This window comes from Littorina saxatilis, linkage group LG8 (genome assembly GCF_037325665.1).
Source record: "Littorina saxatilis isolate snail1 linkage group LG8, US_GU_Lsax_2.0, whole genome shotgun sequence".
Lineage (NCBI taxonomy): Eukaryota > Metazoa > Mollusca > Gastropoda > Littorinimorpha > Littorinidae > Littorina > Littorina saxatilis.
In genome coordinates, this window is record NC_090252.1 from 35,530,513 (window position 1) to 35,546,073 (window position 15,561).

The following is a 15,561-nucleotide window of genomic DNA, read 5'->3' on the forward strand; positions in this document are numbered from 1 at the left end:
CCTGCCACTTACGGACGCGGACACGATTTTTCGGACCGTAGGAAGTGTAAACACTGTCACAAACGGACACAACGTACATAAAAACGCAACTTCGAAAACTCGACTGTTATGCAGTCAGTGCTCGGCAGCCGTAGCCGTAGCACAAATGGTTGTTGATTGGTTGTCCTGTCCCTTTTCTGACCAATCAGTGGCTTGTTTAGATGGAGACCCACTTTCGCTGACTCACTTTCGCTTCGCTCACTTTCGCTTTTCCGCATTGTGGATACAGTCACAACCAAAAGCAACAGTAGACTACTGTGTTTGAAAATGGAATCTCCAGCAGGAAAAAGAAAAGCGTTGACTTTAGAGCAGCGTGTCGCTGCCTTGAAAAAACTAGATAGCGGCCAATCATGCCGAGATGTGGCGAAGGAGATGGGATGTGGTAAAACACAGATCGCGAGGATCAAATCGGAAAAAGAAGACGTGATGAAGGAGTGGGAGTCAGGTGCGCGAATCGACCAAAAAACTGTGAAACGTCGGAAAACGCAATATGAAGACCTGAACAACGTGGTATGGCAACCATTTATCATTTACCACTCCCCCCTTCCCCCCTCCTACTAATCTCTCTCTCGATCTCTCTCTCTTTGTAAGCAATCGTTCGAAGGAAACAATAGTTAACACAGCTAAATTTCTGTTCCATGCATTTATGCTGAGACTAGAAAAACTGAATGAAACAAGAGCTGACCCAATTTGGTCGAGACACACTGCGGAATTTCCCGTTGAATGACTGATGAAGAGTCAGCTATTTTTAGCTTTGTGACGTCCGACTTGCGTAAGTTTGAATGCACAGTGTGTGTAGGGAACGGGGTAGGTGGGGGGGATGTTGTTGTTGTTGTTGTTGTTGTTTGCTACATGTATCATTTGTTTACTCACATTTTCAGTGAGTCTCATGTTCAATCCAATAAATACATACTACAGGACTGACAAAAAGTGCCTTGTTCATTTTACGTGCTCTTTGTAAAATATTGCCCCGGCCCCTCCACCTGTGAAGAAGGGACACCTGTCTAATAGGGACACTATTACCATTCCCCAAGGGTGTCCGTTAGAGACAGGTTTTACTGTAGTAGAAAATGCATGATTCCATTTCAATGAACCTTAGGTCATGTGGGCTTAATTTTGCATGATTTCAACTGACAGGCCTTCAATGCATGTTCAACGAGAAGATGCTATTGAGATTAGTTGGTGAATCTTTGTTTAAATTACATGCTTGTTTGTTTGTTTGTTTTTAACAAGAGGTGCGTGTTTTTAAACCAGATTTGTGTATGTGTGTGCGTGTGTGTGTGTGCATGCGTGTGCAAGCATGTGTGTTTTGATATGTAAGCAAAGGCAGCATTCTGTGTAAATAATCAGCTTGTGAATAGATTTAACTTTTTGAGTGTATACACTTTATCTGTTACCATACATGCAATCGCAGTGTGACATTTTGTATTCTGTAATCCGTTTGAAATGCAAATACTTGTTTCTTCAAAACACATTGTAGTATCATTATGTTATACAGGGTGACCCAAAAAAAAGTGTACCCAAACAAAACGTCATAAATTGAACAAAAATAAAGCAATCTTCATAAAATTTATTTACACACACAAGTAGCCTCTGCATGATTTGCACAGAAAATTTTAGCGTTCTAGCTTGTCTTTCAGGAAAGTTATGCTCATTCTACAGAACATGTTCCAAATGGCCTCCGCGCCGATTCAGGCAAACTTGAACTCGCCGCGCAAAGTTATCAATCACCCGCACACACTCCTGTTGCGAGATTCCGCGAATGGTTGTTGTGATGGCTCACTTGAGTTCTGCGATTGTCTGTGGGTTGTTCCTGTAGACGTTGTCTTTCAGGAACCCCCAAAGATAGAAATCTGGGGGATTTAAATCCGGGGGAGGCCATTTGGAGCATGTTTTGTAGAATGAGCATAACTTTCCTGAAAGACAAGCTAGAACGCTAACATTTTTTGTTGAAATCATGCAGAGGCTACTTGTGTGTGTAAATAAATTTTATGAAGATTGCTTTATTTTTGTTCAATTTATGACGTTTTGTTTGGGTACTCTTTTTTTTGGGGTCACCCTGTAGTTGAGCTTTGTTTGTATGATTTGAGACCTATGTCCATATATATATTTTGTGAACAAGAAACAATTGACAAGTGGCTCTATCCCATCTCCCCCCTTTCCCCGTCGCGATATAACCTTCGTGGTTGAAAACGACGTTAAACACCAAATAAAGAATAAAGAAAGATATATATTTGTGTGAAATTATTGTTGTAATCTCTGAATTATGCAGATTTGTTATTTATCTCTTCGATAAAATTTGTATAGAAATGTGATTACATGTTCAGCAACACTGTTAATGCCTGTTGTAGAGTTATTTATCAGATCATAATTTTGCAGTGACACTCTTCTTCCTGTTTGACATTTTTTTTCTGGAATCATTTTTGGCTCACGTAAGTGTAGCCTATGCGATGGTAAACTTTGTCTGTCTGTGCGTGCGTGCGTGCGTATGTATGTGTGTATGTCTGTGGTAGAAACTTTAACATTTTTGGCTAAACACCGAAATACTCATTTCACGTGGTTAATTTTCAAGCACCATCTTCAAATTATTGAAGCAATGATCAACATTGTGTCGGCATGTGTGTAGTTAAAGCGTGTATCCAAAGAAAACGGGTGGTGGGGGGTTTTGAAGGGGTACAAGCAGTTGACTGGTTTGTGTCGTGTTTGGCATGTAGACGGCAGGTCAGGTGTCAAGATCAGGTCAGGGGTCGCGCGAAGGATTGTGGTCCAGTTCTCACCTCGCCGATTCGCCGGGGAAGACGATTTCATGTTGTTCGGTTTCTAAGCTCCAGAAAAGTAAATAAAGAAGATACCAAAGGGAGATTTCCTACAATTTGATCTGCACAGCGTGTTTCCAATGTCCACGCGAGGAAGAGCTGTTGAAAGCGCGGCAGTCATTGTCGATCTTGCAGCCGTATCCCGGTAAGTTCAGAGACAGATCTAGTGTCTCCCACTCTGATAACGTGTCACCTACTGTTAATCCGTTTTGTTTTAATTTCTTTTTATTTCAGCAGACACGGATGTCAAACACAGTGCTAGGCAGTCACCTCTAGTGAAATGAGTTGATCTAAAGTGCCTGTAATGTTTGGATGTCTTTGCTCGTGGTTCGATTTATGTGAATTTCAAGACTTGCAGTAGAGTCTCAAGTTAAGTTTACTCTGCCCGAAAAAAACTGTCCACCATTTACTTGAACATGCAGATATAAGGAAACGGAATGAATCTGTTCTCAAAGTCAAAATGATCACGATTTTTTCCTCAGATTCAAAACATGCACTGTCATGGTTTTGTCTGTACAATTTAGTAAGTCTTAAGTACTTTGCAACAACTTCCTTGAACGTGAAAGACAGTTTTTGAATGCTAGATCTGTATCGCGTTTCATTCCAGACTCGATCCTCTCTTTGATTGTAGATCTACTGTTTGCTGTTTACGCACTATCATATGATTCGCTATGTAACGTTTGGTAAGCTTACCTTGCAACAGCTTTCTTGTCTTTGTTGGCATTTCTGGCTGTGTTGACCGTCAGAATTATTTTAAGAACCAGGCTGATGCAGTCGACATGTTTCGCATATTGTAGGGTTACCATGCTGCATAGGTAAAGTGGCTTGTATAACCTGACTATTCTGTTTCAAAACACTGTTTATAATTGTGTAGGTTGTAGTCATCATAACTAATCGCATTTTGCCATTTGTTTCAGAAAGGAGGTTAACCTACAACAAGATCGACGCTATGTCAGATATATGCCTCAGCCACATCAAACACTGTACAAAAGGCCCATTGTAGTTTCTTTGGCCACATGAAGACTTCCGAATTTAGATCTACTCTGCATGGTGATGCATGACAAGTCTTGATGAAAAGTATAGGACTGAGGACAGCAGTGGAAAAAGTGCCCACATGGCAGGTACCTAACCTATTACCCTAGTCATTTTATCTGTTTGCCTTCTTTTGAAAATTATACATGGAGTTGATATGATGCGTTAGTTTTAACTGTGTGTGTGTGTGCGTGTGTGTGTGCGTGTGTGTGTGTTTGTGTGTGTGTGTGTTACGGAGTGAGTGAGTTTGTGTTATGTTACTGTTTGTTGATTTCTTACGGGAGCCTTGAAGGCTTCGCCTCTTGTTCAAACTGTATACATGTACAAGATTTTAAGATACTTCATGTTCAAAAGAAATCACTTTTGTAAACATAAATCATCCAAAAATAATGTCTACCATAGAAGTTGAAATGTTGAAAAAAATTTCAAATCAAAGTGTAATTCACAAACTATGCCTTACACAAAATTAATGCACAAAGGGAGTGGTCAGCTAAGTTGCATAGCATGTGGCTGCACCGACAACTAAAGGGAAATAACTGGAATCATTTCTGGCTTTTATTATTCTCGGAGGGTATGCCCTTGTTAGTATATTGTGTTGCTACAGTCTTTTTATGTTTAGAAAATCCGGATCACTGAAATCTAAATTGTTCCATTAAAAAGATTAGATAGTACATACACATACTGCAAAGCTGGTATGTACTTTCTTTATTTGGTGTTTAACGTCGTTTTCAACCACAAAGGTTATATCGCGACGAGGGAAAGGGGGGAGATGGGATAGGGGAAAGGGGGGGGAGATGGGATAGAGCCACTTGTCAATTGTTTCTTGTTCACAAAAGCATTAATCAAAAAATTGCTCCAGGGAAACTTGCATTCTCCCAGTAAGGTAATATATTGTACTACGTTGCAAGCCCCTGGAGCAAATGTTTACATTTAGTCAAGTTTTGACTAAATGTAAAGGGGGAATCGAGACGAGGGTCGTGGTGTGTGTGTGTGTGTGTGTGCAGAGCGATTCAGAGTAAACTACTGGACCGATCTTTATGAAATTTTACATGAGAGTTCCTGGGTATGATATCCCCAGACGTTTTTTTCTTTTTTTTGATAAATGTCTTTTATGACGTCATATCCGGCTTTTTGTAATTTTGGCCAAGCAATCTTCGACGAAGGCCGGACTTCGGTATTGGATTTCAGCATGGAGGCTTAAAAATTAATTAATGACTTTGGTCATTTAAAATCTGAAAATTGTAATTAAAATTATTTTTTTATAAAACAATCCAAAATTACTTTTATTTTATTCTTTATCATGTTCTGATTCCAAAAACATATAGATATGTTATATTCGGATTAAAAACAAGCTTTGAAAATTAAAAATATAAAAATTATGATTAAAATTAAATTTCCGAAATCGTTTTAAAAACAATTTCATCTTATTCCTTGTCGGTTCCTGATTCCAAAAACATATAGATATGATATGTTTGGATTAAAAACACGCTCAGAAAGTTAAAACAAAGAGAGGTACAGTAAAGCGTGCTATGCAGCGCAGCGCAACCGCTACAGCGCTGAACAGGCTCGTCACTTTCACTGCCTTTTGCACTAGCGGCGGACTACGGTCATTGTGAAAAAATGCAGTACGTTCAGTTTCATTCTGTGAGTTCCACAGCTTGACTAAATGTAGTAATTTTGCCTTACGCGACTTGTTGATTAGTGCTTTTGTGAACAAGAAACAATTGACAAGTGGCTCTATCCCATCTTCCACTGTCGCGATATAACTGTCGTGGTTGAAAACGACGTTAAACACCAAATAAAGAAAGAAAGAATATTGTACATACTTGTATGGTGATGTAAAAAAAAAAACTAACAGACATCTATTTGATTTTTCAAGTTATGGAGCATTCACAGCTCCTGATACTTCTGTTAAAGAACAGTGGAACACCCCTGTTAGGACTTCACAAAATCTGATAAAATCTAATCTTAAAAGGGAGGTTCCAAATTACCTTAGTAGCTACTTTTATTTTTTTTTTAATGATGTGAGACTTCAGTTTTAGCCAAGTTTGTACTGATATTTTTATCATTCATATGATAGATTTGTATTATGCATTTGTGGGCTCATGAGTGTTTTTTGTTGGTTTGGTGAAAGGTCTCTGAGGTTGTTTTTTTTACATATTTTAGTCAAGATTTGACTTGATGTTTGCAGATAGACCAGGAATCTAGACGAGGATAGCCGTGTACAGGGCTAACACCTTTCCAGTTCCCGCCGGAAATCCGGTTTTTGAACACTTTTAAAACCCGAAAATCCGGTATCTCAAAGTAAAACTTTGTTCTTTTACTTTGTCCCAACAAGATAATAAAAAGAAGCCTGACAGTTTTTGGGGGGCGCCGCCGTGGACCCTGGCCTTTCATGTTTTTCACATTTTTTGTGTTATCCCTGCATGTAGGTTATGAGTGTGTGTGTGTGTGAGGAGAGCGAGAAAACTAAGTGGACTGTATCTTCACAAAACTTTACATACAAATTCTTCCACTCTGTCACCCCCAAACCTTGGTTTTTCAATAAATGTCTTTGATGATATCACTGAAACAATCTCATTTTTTAACCAAATTGATTGAAATTTAAGTCAAGTAATTTAAGACTCAGTCTGGAGCATGGGATAGCATTTCAGCTTGGAAGCTTACAAATCAATTGATTTGTTTGCTCATTAAAGTTGTCATACATTTTCACTAACACATTTAAATGATTGTATTGTAGTCCTTATCTCTTCCTGAATCAAAAAAATATAGCTATGGTTACCCTTAAAGTATGCTCACAATAAAAGAAAATTGTTTTGGGGGTGTTATTTTTAAGAGAGAAAAAAGATCACAAATCAGAAGATAATACATGTGTCACTCATATTTTAGATTCCCGCACCTTCATTTACTGTAAAGTATTTTGAGTTTATTTTGTTATTTTTTGCAGGGCCTGCGTTCAAGTATGTTCCATGCATTATTGAGAATGTTTACTGCACAACAGATTTAGAGAATGCTATTATTGTAATTTAAATTGTGAAGTGACAAACTTGCAGACATTTTCTATATATACGCCTCTTTCTGATAGCAAAGCTTTGTTTTTATCCAGCTGTTTGTGATAAATGAATATAAATGCAATTTGTAACTGTTTACAAGTTGTTAATGCAAACATTTTACTTGTTTACACTGAGCTTTTGATAAATTATGTTTATGATGGATAAGTCTGTCCGGGTGGCTAGGGGAGGACGTTTTTTTTATTAATTAAACAAAATCAAAGCAACTTTTACATAGTGCTTAAGAAGAAAAGTTGTTCAGGGCGATTAGTACTATCTTGTGTTAAAAGGGTTAAGTTCTATCCCTAATCGTTTTTGCTCTACCCTCGTAAATTTTTGAGTGATTAGACCAAAAGTTAATAAATTTCAACCCCGAACGCACCCCACTGACCTCTGTGTCGGTTGCACGTTTCATACCTGTTAAATTCCGTTTTACTGAATCCCTCAGTCAGATACTGTCCTATGAGCGTGACAGTTTTGAGAAGCACCAGAGTTCAAACAAATATATATTAAACTAGATGATTACCCGCTTCGCCGGGAAGAAGTAGAGCCGAATACCAGGCTGTGCCTGGGACCCGGCTTTGCCGGGTGTACGCCGGCTTTGCCGGCGCACGAAGGAAAGAAGATAAACGCGCAAAACACTGGAGACCTTCTAAAAATAGTAACGTGCAGTGACGGGAATATGGATTGACGCCACACAGAGGAAGGGAGATAATCGCGGCTGAAAACGCTGGAGAAGATAAGGAAGAGTTACTGGTAGTGGATCCCGACAACAACAAAAAAAAAATCGGTTCAAGCCATATGAACATATGATAGTACTAATCGTTCTTAACAACTTTTCTTCTTGATCACTTCATAAACGTTGCCTAAATATTTAAAAAAAAAAAAAAAGTAAAAACGTCCTACGCTAGCCATCCGGACAGACAATAACATGCTTTTGATGGGAAGGCAAAGAAGGGATGTTCTCATGAATGAATGCATTGATACTGTATGCAGGAGTGAGTGAATGGGTTTGATACATTGACATACTGTGACGCAGCCACACACACACACAGATTAACCTTCGCTTGTCCGGGTTATCGACTACACACGAAGTCATCGTGGGGCCCCATGCTTCTCATTTCCTTCTTTGAGAAACATGGGTCCGCACAGCCCCACAACGTTTGTAGTCTAAATATGACTTTTTTTCAATTACTTCTCGCTGAAATGTAGCTTTTTAGGTGCCTCAGGCATTCTTAAAAGCTCATTAAAAAATTCCAATTAGTTTAAGAGATATTTACAATTAAACACGGACCACCGGCAAAGGTTAAGCAGACACACACACACACACACATATCATTATCAAGCGCACACACACACATCATATGTCCCAAACATACAAGCAGTAAAAATAGCTCTGACTATGAAAAACGTTTTATTATATTGAGAACAGTACAACTCAGAGCTCAACAGTTCTGCGTCACCTTAACGTCGAAAATGTGTGAACGGTCATAGTGAATTGTCACTTTGTTTCAAATCAAAAGTTCTTCCCTCACACTAAATACACACATGGCTCTGAAGCTCTTGGTCTCTATTCAAACATTTACACGCAGAAAAAAGCTACATCGCACATGAAGTAGATTTAGATTTCAGCAATGTAGTGAACAGCGCCAGGGATATGGTAGCCAACTAAACTCCTGCGGCCTATCACCTCCCCGATGAAGAAACAGAACATGATTTCTGCGCCAATCAGGGTGTTCAACCAGGCCTCCTGAAAAAAAGAAAACAAAAAAATCAGCATAAAAACAACAATACACAACAGGCTAATAATAATGACAGATGATCATTTATCTCTGGACATCACTTCTTATACGACTGTAGGAAGCAAGGTGAACATGCGTATATATATACATATATATATAGCAAACATTAGTTGAACAGTAAAAACAAACAAAATAAGTTGTCTACCCGAATTTTCGGTCAAAGTCCTTCCTTAGGGGTGTGTAAATGTAATGCACGCAGACAACGATAGCTAGGTTACGAAATCGCATGGGTTGCACAGCAACTACTACAACATCTGGTTACTAAAACACATTATTTATTTACTTAATAAGGCCTAAAAAAACAAGAAGAGCAAACGCTCGATCGAGTCACTTTCGCAGTTCTGAATATTATATGAGGCATCGGATGGACAGGAAGAAATTGCTATTCACAACACAATGAGTCACGTTCACATAAAATTTGAGCCCGGTCACTTTTATAGTTTCCGAGAAAAGCCCAACGTTAAGTTGTGTGTTGCCGAACAGAAAAGGCTAGTTATCTCCCTTGTTTTTCTGATAACGTTCGTAAAAGGCTACAGATGTAAATACTTTGATGTAAAGAATAATCCTACAAAGTTTCAATCACATCCGATGAACTTTGTCAAAGATATAAAATGTCTAATTTTTCCTTTGACGCTGACCTGTGACCTTGAAAAAGGTCAAAGGTCAACGAAACCATCGTTAAAGTGTAGAGGTCATTGGAGGTCACGACTAAACAAAATATGAGCCCGATCGCTTTGATAGTTTCCGAGAAAAGTTTGTCAAAGATATAAAATGTCTAATTTTTCCTTTGACGCTGACCTGTGACCTTGAAAAAGGTCAAAGGTCAACGAAACCATCGTTAAAGTGTAGAGGTCATTGGAGGTCACGACTAAACAAAATATGAGCCCGATCGCTTTGATAGTTTCCAAGAAAAGTCCAACGTTAAGGTGGTGTCTACGGACGGCCGGACAGACTAACACTGACCAATTACATAGTCACTTTTTCTCAAGTGACTCAAAAATAGGTGTGGTTACGGTAACCCGACCTACCCTATTTTTAGGGGCCAATCCTATAACTTTTTATTACATTTGTCAAAAACAAAAAAAAAACAAAAACGAGTGCAAAAAACGCAATGAAAGCGAAAGCGCCCGTGTCGCACACTTATTTCCCTGTCAAGTACCGTACTTTCCGGGTCATAAGGCGCGACTTTTTTCCTCGAGTTTGACCCCTGCGTCTTGTATAACGAAGCGCCTAATCCGTGTATGAAATACGAAAAAAATCAAAGAGACCGCTTGAGTACCAGTCAAACAACTTGTGATAATGCATGTTTCAGCTACTAGGTACTGCCCTGCCTTTGATCTGGCCGCACACACAGATTTCCACTCTGTTAAACTCGGTCACTGACCCCGATGCAGGAAGTGTTTCCTCTCTCAGATATGACAGGGGAACCACCTCTCATGGCAAAAACTGGGTCATTGACCCCTGGGAAGAAGGTCGTGTCTTTTAACAAGGCCACCCAGCTATCACAATGCCTTTGGTCACTGACCCCGATGCAGGAAGTGTTTCCTCTCTCAGATATGACAGGGGAACCACCTCTCATGGCAAAAACTGGGTCATTTTGGTGCGCCCTATTGGCCCCCTGCCTCCAATGGGTGACTGGATTACAATTTTTTTTTTAAAAGAAGGGGGTGCGTCTTAGATAATAAAGCGCCTTGTCACCCGGAAAGTACGGTAGGTTTAATTTGTACACATTAGAAAAAAAAGTTTAAAAAAAAAAAAAGTGATTGCCTACCTACCTACCCTATTTTTTTTGGCTATGTTACCGTAACCACACCTATTTTTTTTTTTGGCCTAAGTTAGAATCTTGTATTTTCGATTTGTTTCTACTGTACTTTCGTTTTGATTCTAAAAACCAAAACAAATAACAACACAATGAAATGTCCAAGAAAAAATTACGTCAACGGCATCATGACCAATTCTAAACACACACAAAAATCAGAGTCTGCTATCAACCTGTGAGCACATCCCTTCATATGTGAACATAATTTAGATGATCATATATAACTGTTGACTCAATGTCTCATAGCTTGATATGAATAAGAAACAAGCTACAATTCTGTTTGTTTCCCTTTCCAACCTTTAAATTAAAAGGACTCAATCGAGTCAATGTATCGAATTCTAAGACCCCCCCCCCCCCCCCCCCCCCCCCGTGCAACTGGTTTATACTAGAGCATGTAAGTACATGTACACTGAACAAAATGGCCACGGCGGCAATGTGGTAGCAGGGCTCAATAAAAACAAGACAAAAGTCGTAAAATTTGCATGTCTGATTTGACAAATTTATGAGTCTTGCACAGACATACGCAAGATTTTTTTCAATGAAAAAGATTTGTTTTAATGCGTGTGTGCATGTGGTTTGTTTGTTTTATTTGTTATCCTGACCACACAGACACACTCAATGACTCATGCACAAAATGGAGAAAGAAAAATTTAACTGTCAGACTTGTACAGAGAAGAATACAGACAGAAACAAACACACAGTCACGTCTCCTGGAGCATGATAGGACTGTGATCCAGCTCCTGCAAAATGTACAAACATGACTTCCAGGTCCACATTTTTGCACTCAATTCCCCTGTAAGTAAGAGCATACAACATAGTATTCTTACCTTGACGGTGACGGCTTTCCACTTGCCAGTGCGGGCAGAGATGACCAGCTTGTTGAGTCCTTCCTGGACCTGAGGCATCTCGCCCAGTGTGGGCGGCCTCAGCTCCACTTTGGCGTACTTCCAAAACGTCTGAAGTCTCGGAGTGGCATCTGCATGAGAAACGTTTGTTACCTAAGAACGGTGCTCTAGCCAATTGCACTTTATCCCTGACATTTAAATCTTCAACAATACTTTGTTGTATCAGGGGTGGGAATCTTGATCCTCAGAACAAAAAAGAGGAAACCCTCTTTCCCTGGGGCTCGAAAGCCCCAGTTCGAAGGTCTTTTACCCATGAATGGTCAACCATATACTTTTGACAGTTTTCAGGGATGTCGTTAGGCATCGGACATAGACCGATTTAGATGCTCAAATGTCTGATTCACATAGCCGCATGGCGGTCAGATGTCCTATAGTTTTGAACTAAGCGCTGGCATTGTTCGATAAGAACTCAATTCCTTCAGACAGTGTGATATTCGTTAATGTTCCTTTCAAGATACAGTGTACACATTTTCAAAATGCAACCAAGCACTCTCGCGTACAGGTGCACTGAAGTTGTGCAGTGCGGATCTTGCGTTTGGGCGACACCCGCCTGCAGCACATTAAAGTTAGGAGTATGGGAGACAACTCCAACTGACTAAGTCTTGCGTCTGCTTTTGCTTTCAGTTCGAGACATTTTGACGAAGCGCACTGAGTTATGCCACCGAAAAATAAATCTAAAGCCTGCCAAAGTTCAACAATTTTAGCTGAACACGTTTGGCTATTCAACGGCATCCTGTGGTACATTTGGGTCAAAAACAGGGGGAAACACGGCGAGTGTCATTCTTAGGGTCAAAAACAGGGGGAACACGGCGAGTGTCATTCTTGAAATTGAAAAAATCCTGACGTCCTATTGAAATTTCTGAAAGCGGTCAAATGTCCTATTGATGCTGAAGAGCTAGGACATTTGTCCTTTTGATATGAATTTGTTGCAACATCCCTGGAACGTACATCTTTTGATTGAACAGTTGTCTTACGAACACCAGAATGCGCTGACTTTCTAAGTTGTCATGTAGTTTTTGTACCCTAAATCAGTAAATGTTTGTTCATTTCTTGTCATTTTTATTTTATGTCCACCAGTCAATCTGGAAAACTTGAGAAGTACTTACACTGAAAAACTTGTGAGTAACTAAACAAAACAAAACCAAAACAAAAAGAAAGGACAAGAAAAATCCCTGTGCTTCGTTACCACTACCCGGCGGATACCTTGTAGTTGTACTGTAGCAGACGAAGGTCAGCAAAAACAAGTGCTGATAAGACACACACACTCAGAACACGGTTCCAAAGTATTTTAAAAGCAAACACAGATCGGCCACGAGTACATGATGCCAACTTACATTTCACGGCATTGGTTCCACCTGAAGTGACACCAGTCACCAATCGCATAGCCAAGGTCGACGCAGCCTTCGCCATCTTGATGCCGCTTAGTCTGCAGTGCGCATGTACTGTCTTTTCACTGAGTTTTAGCGAAATAGCTCTTGTTGTTCCCAAATATTATGGTAAAATTTCAAAACCTTCGAAGTCCTGTTTGAAATCAAATATAATACTTTGAGTACAATAACTAAATTGTGATCAAAACTAACAGCATGTGCGGCTGTACTGTGAAAATGCAGTGGAAACTGCGTGCGTGTGTCAGAGACTGTAGAGTATATCTCTGCGTGTGTTGTGCGTAGGCATCTATTGTGCATCTAAACACAGATAAACAGATAAATAAATCAAAATGTATGGTAACTCTTGAGGAAACAAAAACTAATAATTATTCATATTATCTCTCTGTCTGTGATACAGTATTGACCTTTAGAGGCTTAAAGACATGGCATAATGTTCCAGGCCAAGAGAAGCTACTGTGCAAGTTCATTGTGAAGGGAGCTAAACGCTACCATAGTCCAGGGTTTGATCCATCAGTAGAGCCATAGTTACCGTTCTTTCAATGATATGTGGACCCTGTAGTCTACAATCTGAGTCGGTCTTTGTTTTTCTGTGTGTGTGTTTCAGTGTAGGTATTTTTTTAATAAAATATTACAAATAAAGATGTCAGATTTTTTAAAGTTTTGTATGCAAAATGTATCTTATACTTTCTTTCTTTGTCTCTTTCTTTCTTTATGTCTATCTTTCATTGTTTGTTCATTCATTTGTTTGTCAGCACGACACAGAGAGGAGAAAGTGGCGTGTCAGTGATATATACAGCTTCGATCGGTGCTGTAGATTAATTGATGGTTTTCATGAACAGTGGAAACCCCCAAGTAGTAAAATTAATATTAAAAGTCCTACGGTTTTTAGCCATTAAGGACTTGAGAGTTTGTCCGCTTTGAGAAAAAGAAAAAAAAAAAAAAAAAAGAAAAAAGAGGAAACCGCCTTTTATAACCCCTCATTTTATAGCCCCACACTCTCACCCCTATATATTATGATTATAGTTTTACAGATTTTCTATACAAAGTGTCTGCGCAACCCCCCCCCCCCCCCCCCCCCCCCCCCCCGGCTTAAGCATGTACCTCCCAAACGCTTTTTTTTTTGTGGGGGAGGGAGGGGATGGGGGGGGGGGGGGTTTGCATCTGGATCATCATGAAATCCGAGGAGAAATCGCACCTCTCACCCCCTCCAAAAAAAATCATGAAAAAGGGAACATTCCTTGCATTGCATTCCGTTGAATATGGATATGGGTCATTGCCTATACAGCTTGCTGTCGAATTTACCTTTTTCGTTCAAGGAGAGGCTTCGATCCTTTCCCTCCAGAAACATCAAAAAACGTTCAGCTTCGCCCCCTGGACCCCCATCTGCCACTCCCCCCCCTCCCCCCCCTAGTACTTACCTAGTCCGGCTCTGATACTTATAGTAGTTTTCACGACTGCACCATAATCAAAACACAGACAAGACCACCAATGCATAACATATGGAACACATGCAACAGACAACTGCAAAACCAATCAAACAAGAACAAAGCTACCTTCAAAATATTATGAACAAATTTTGAGTTTATTTTTCTTGGACGGAATAAGATCGACACAGCAACATTCAACAACATCTCAAAAACAAAAGATACGGGTTATATCTATCACAGAACTAGAATGCAAATGGACTCATGTTCCAAACCTTCAATCGATGGGGATTAAATTGTTATCAAAGAAATGATCTTTCGTTTTTATTCAGTACCTAACGTTTTCAATTAACTACTGAGTGTTCCAGTTTTCAGTTCAAATTAAAGTCCTTCATTCAAACGTTCTCATACCAAAGTCACTTGCTGAGAAACAAGACTTGTGTTCTGTTGGGAATGCCTTAATATGCATTAATGCAAACATAGTCCCACATCAAATATCCAAACTTTCAGCAACATTAAATGTCAACATATTTCAATTAGACATATGTAAGTGAATTAAAATACAACAACTAATGAACTAATGTTTAGACAAACAATGTTTGTAGTCATTTTATCACAAGCATCTTACGGTAAAAACAATCAACATCACCAATAACTACTCCAGAGACAGAACCAACAAGCGAAAAAGATGCGATTTCACCCGGCTAAGAAACAGATTGGATTATGAAAGAACATTACTCTTCTTCTTTTTAAATACACCAAGAGGGCCATACTAATTTGCTGTAACGAATGTGACAGACCTGCTAAATTGCAGACTAGGTTTGAAGTTCCCAGCATCAGTTATCATATTGCAGGAAACAGCCTAGCAAAAATCTATGTTTCAGGCCTTCATTTGATAAAGTAACATTTCTCTCCTGAGGCAAAAAAAAAAAAATGCAGCAAATCCCACACTCCTTGAAGACCATTTTCAGTTTGTGACCATCAATAGTTTTGGTGTTATTTAGTATAAATATAATTTAAACACTTGTTTTACTGTGCCTGTGGCTGGTGGGTACCACCAGTCACAACCCCTCGGTCAAGAGGCGTGCGTTATTTCCTGCATGCTTTTTATGGTGCATTTTTGAAATGTGTGAGCTGATGTCAGGTATTTGACTGTCCAGCAGTTGACCCGGTCACTTGGCATTTTACCTGCGCCCGCGTCGCAGCAGCGCTCTTCACTCTTACCGCCTCTGCGCTGCCCCTTCCACCTCCCTTGTTTGTTATAGCTGGCTGCGCTTTTTCATAAT

At 39.6% G+C, this 15,561-nt stretch overlaps 1 protein-coding gene and 1 long non-coding RNA gene across 2 annotated transcripts; one reads left to right on the top strand and one right to left on the bottom strand.

Moving 5' to 3' along the window:
* Positions 1-5,765: 5,765 nt before the first annotated feature.
* Positions 5,766-8,525, top strand: LOC138973395 (uncharacterized). The gene is made up of 2 exons (XR_011458003.1): positions 5,766-7,115; positions 7,176-8,525. It is a non-coding gene; the product is annotated as an uncharacterized lncRNA (long non-coding RNA).
* LOC138973394 (ATP synthase subunit g, mitochondrial-like) lies at positions 8,335-12,955 on the bottom strand. The gene is made up of 3 exons (XM_070346108.1): positions 12,798-12,955; positions 11,386-11,534; positions 8,335-8,687 (listed from the first exon to the last, which is right to left on the bottom strand). Exons 1-3 carry the CDS (start codon positions 12,871-12,873, stop codon positions 8,559-8,561), a joined length of 354 nt encoding a protein of 117 aa, XP_070202209.1. The 5' UTR covers positions 12,874-12,955; the 3' UTR covers positions 8,335-8,558.
* Positions 12,956-15,561: the final 2,606 nt, after the last annotated feature.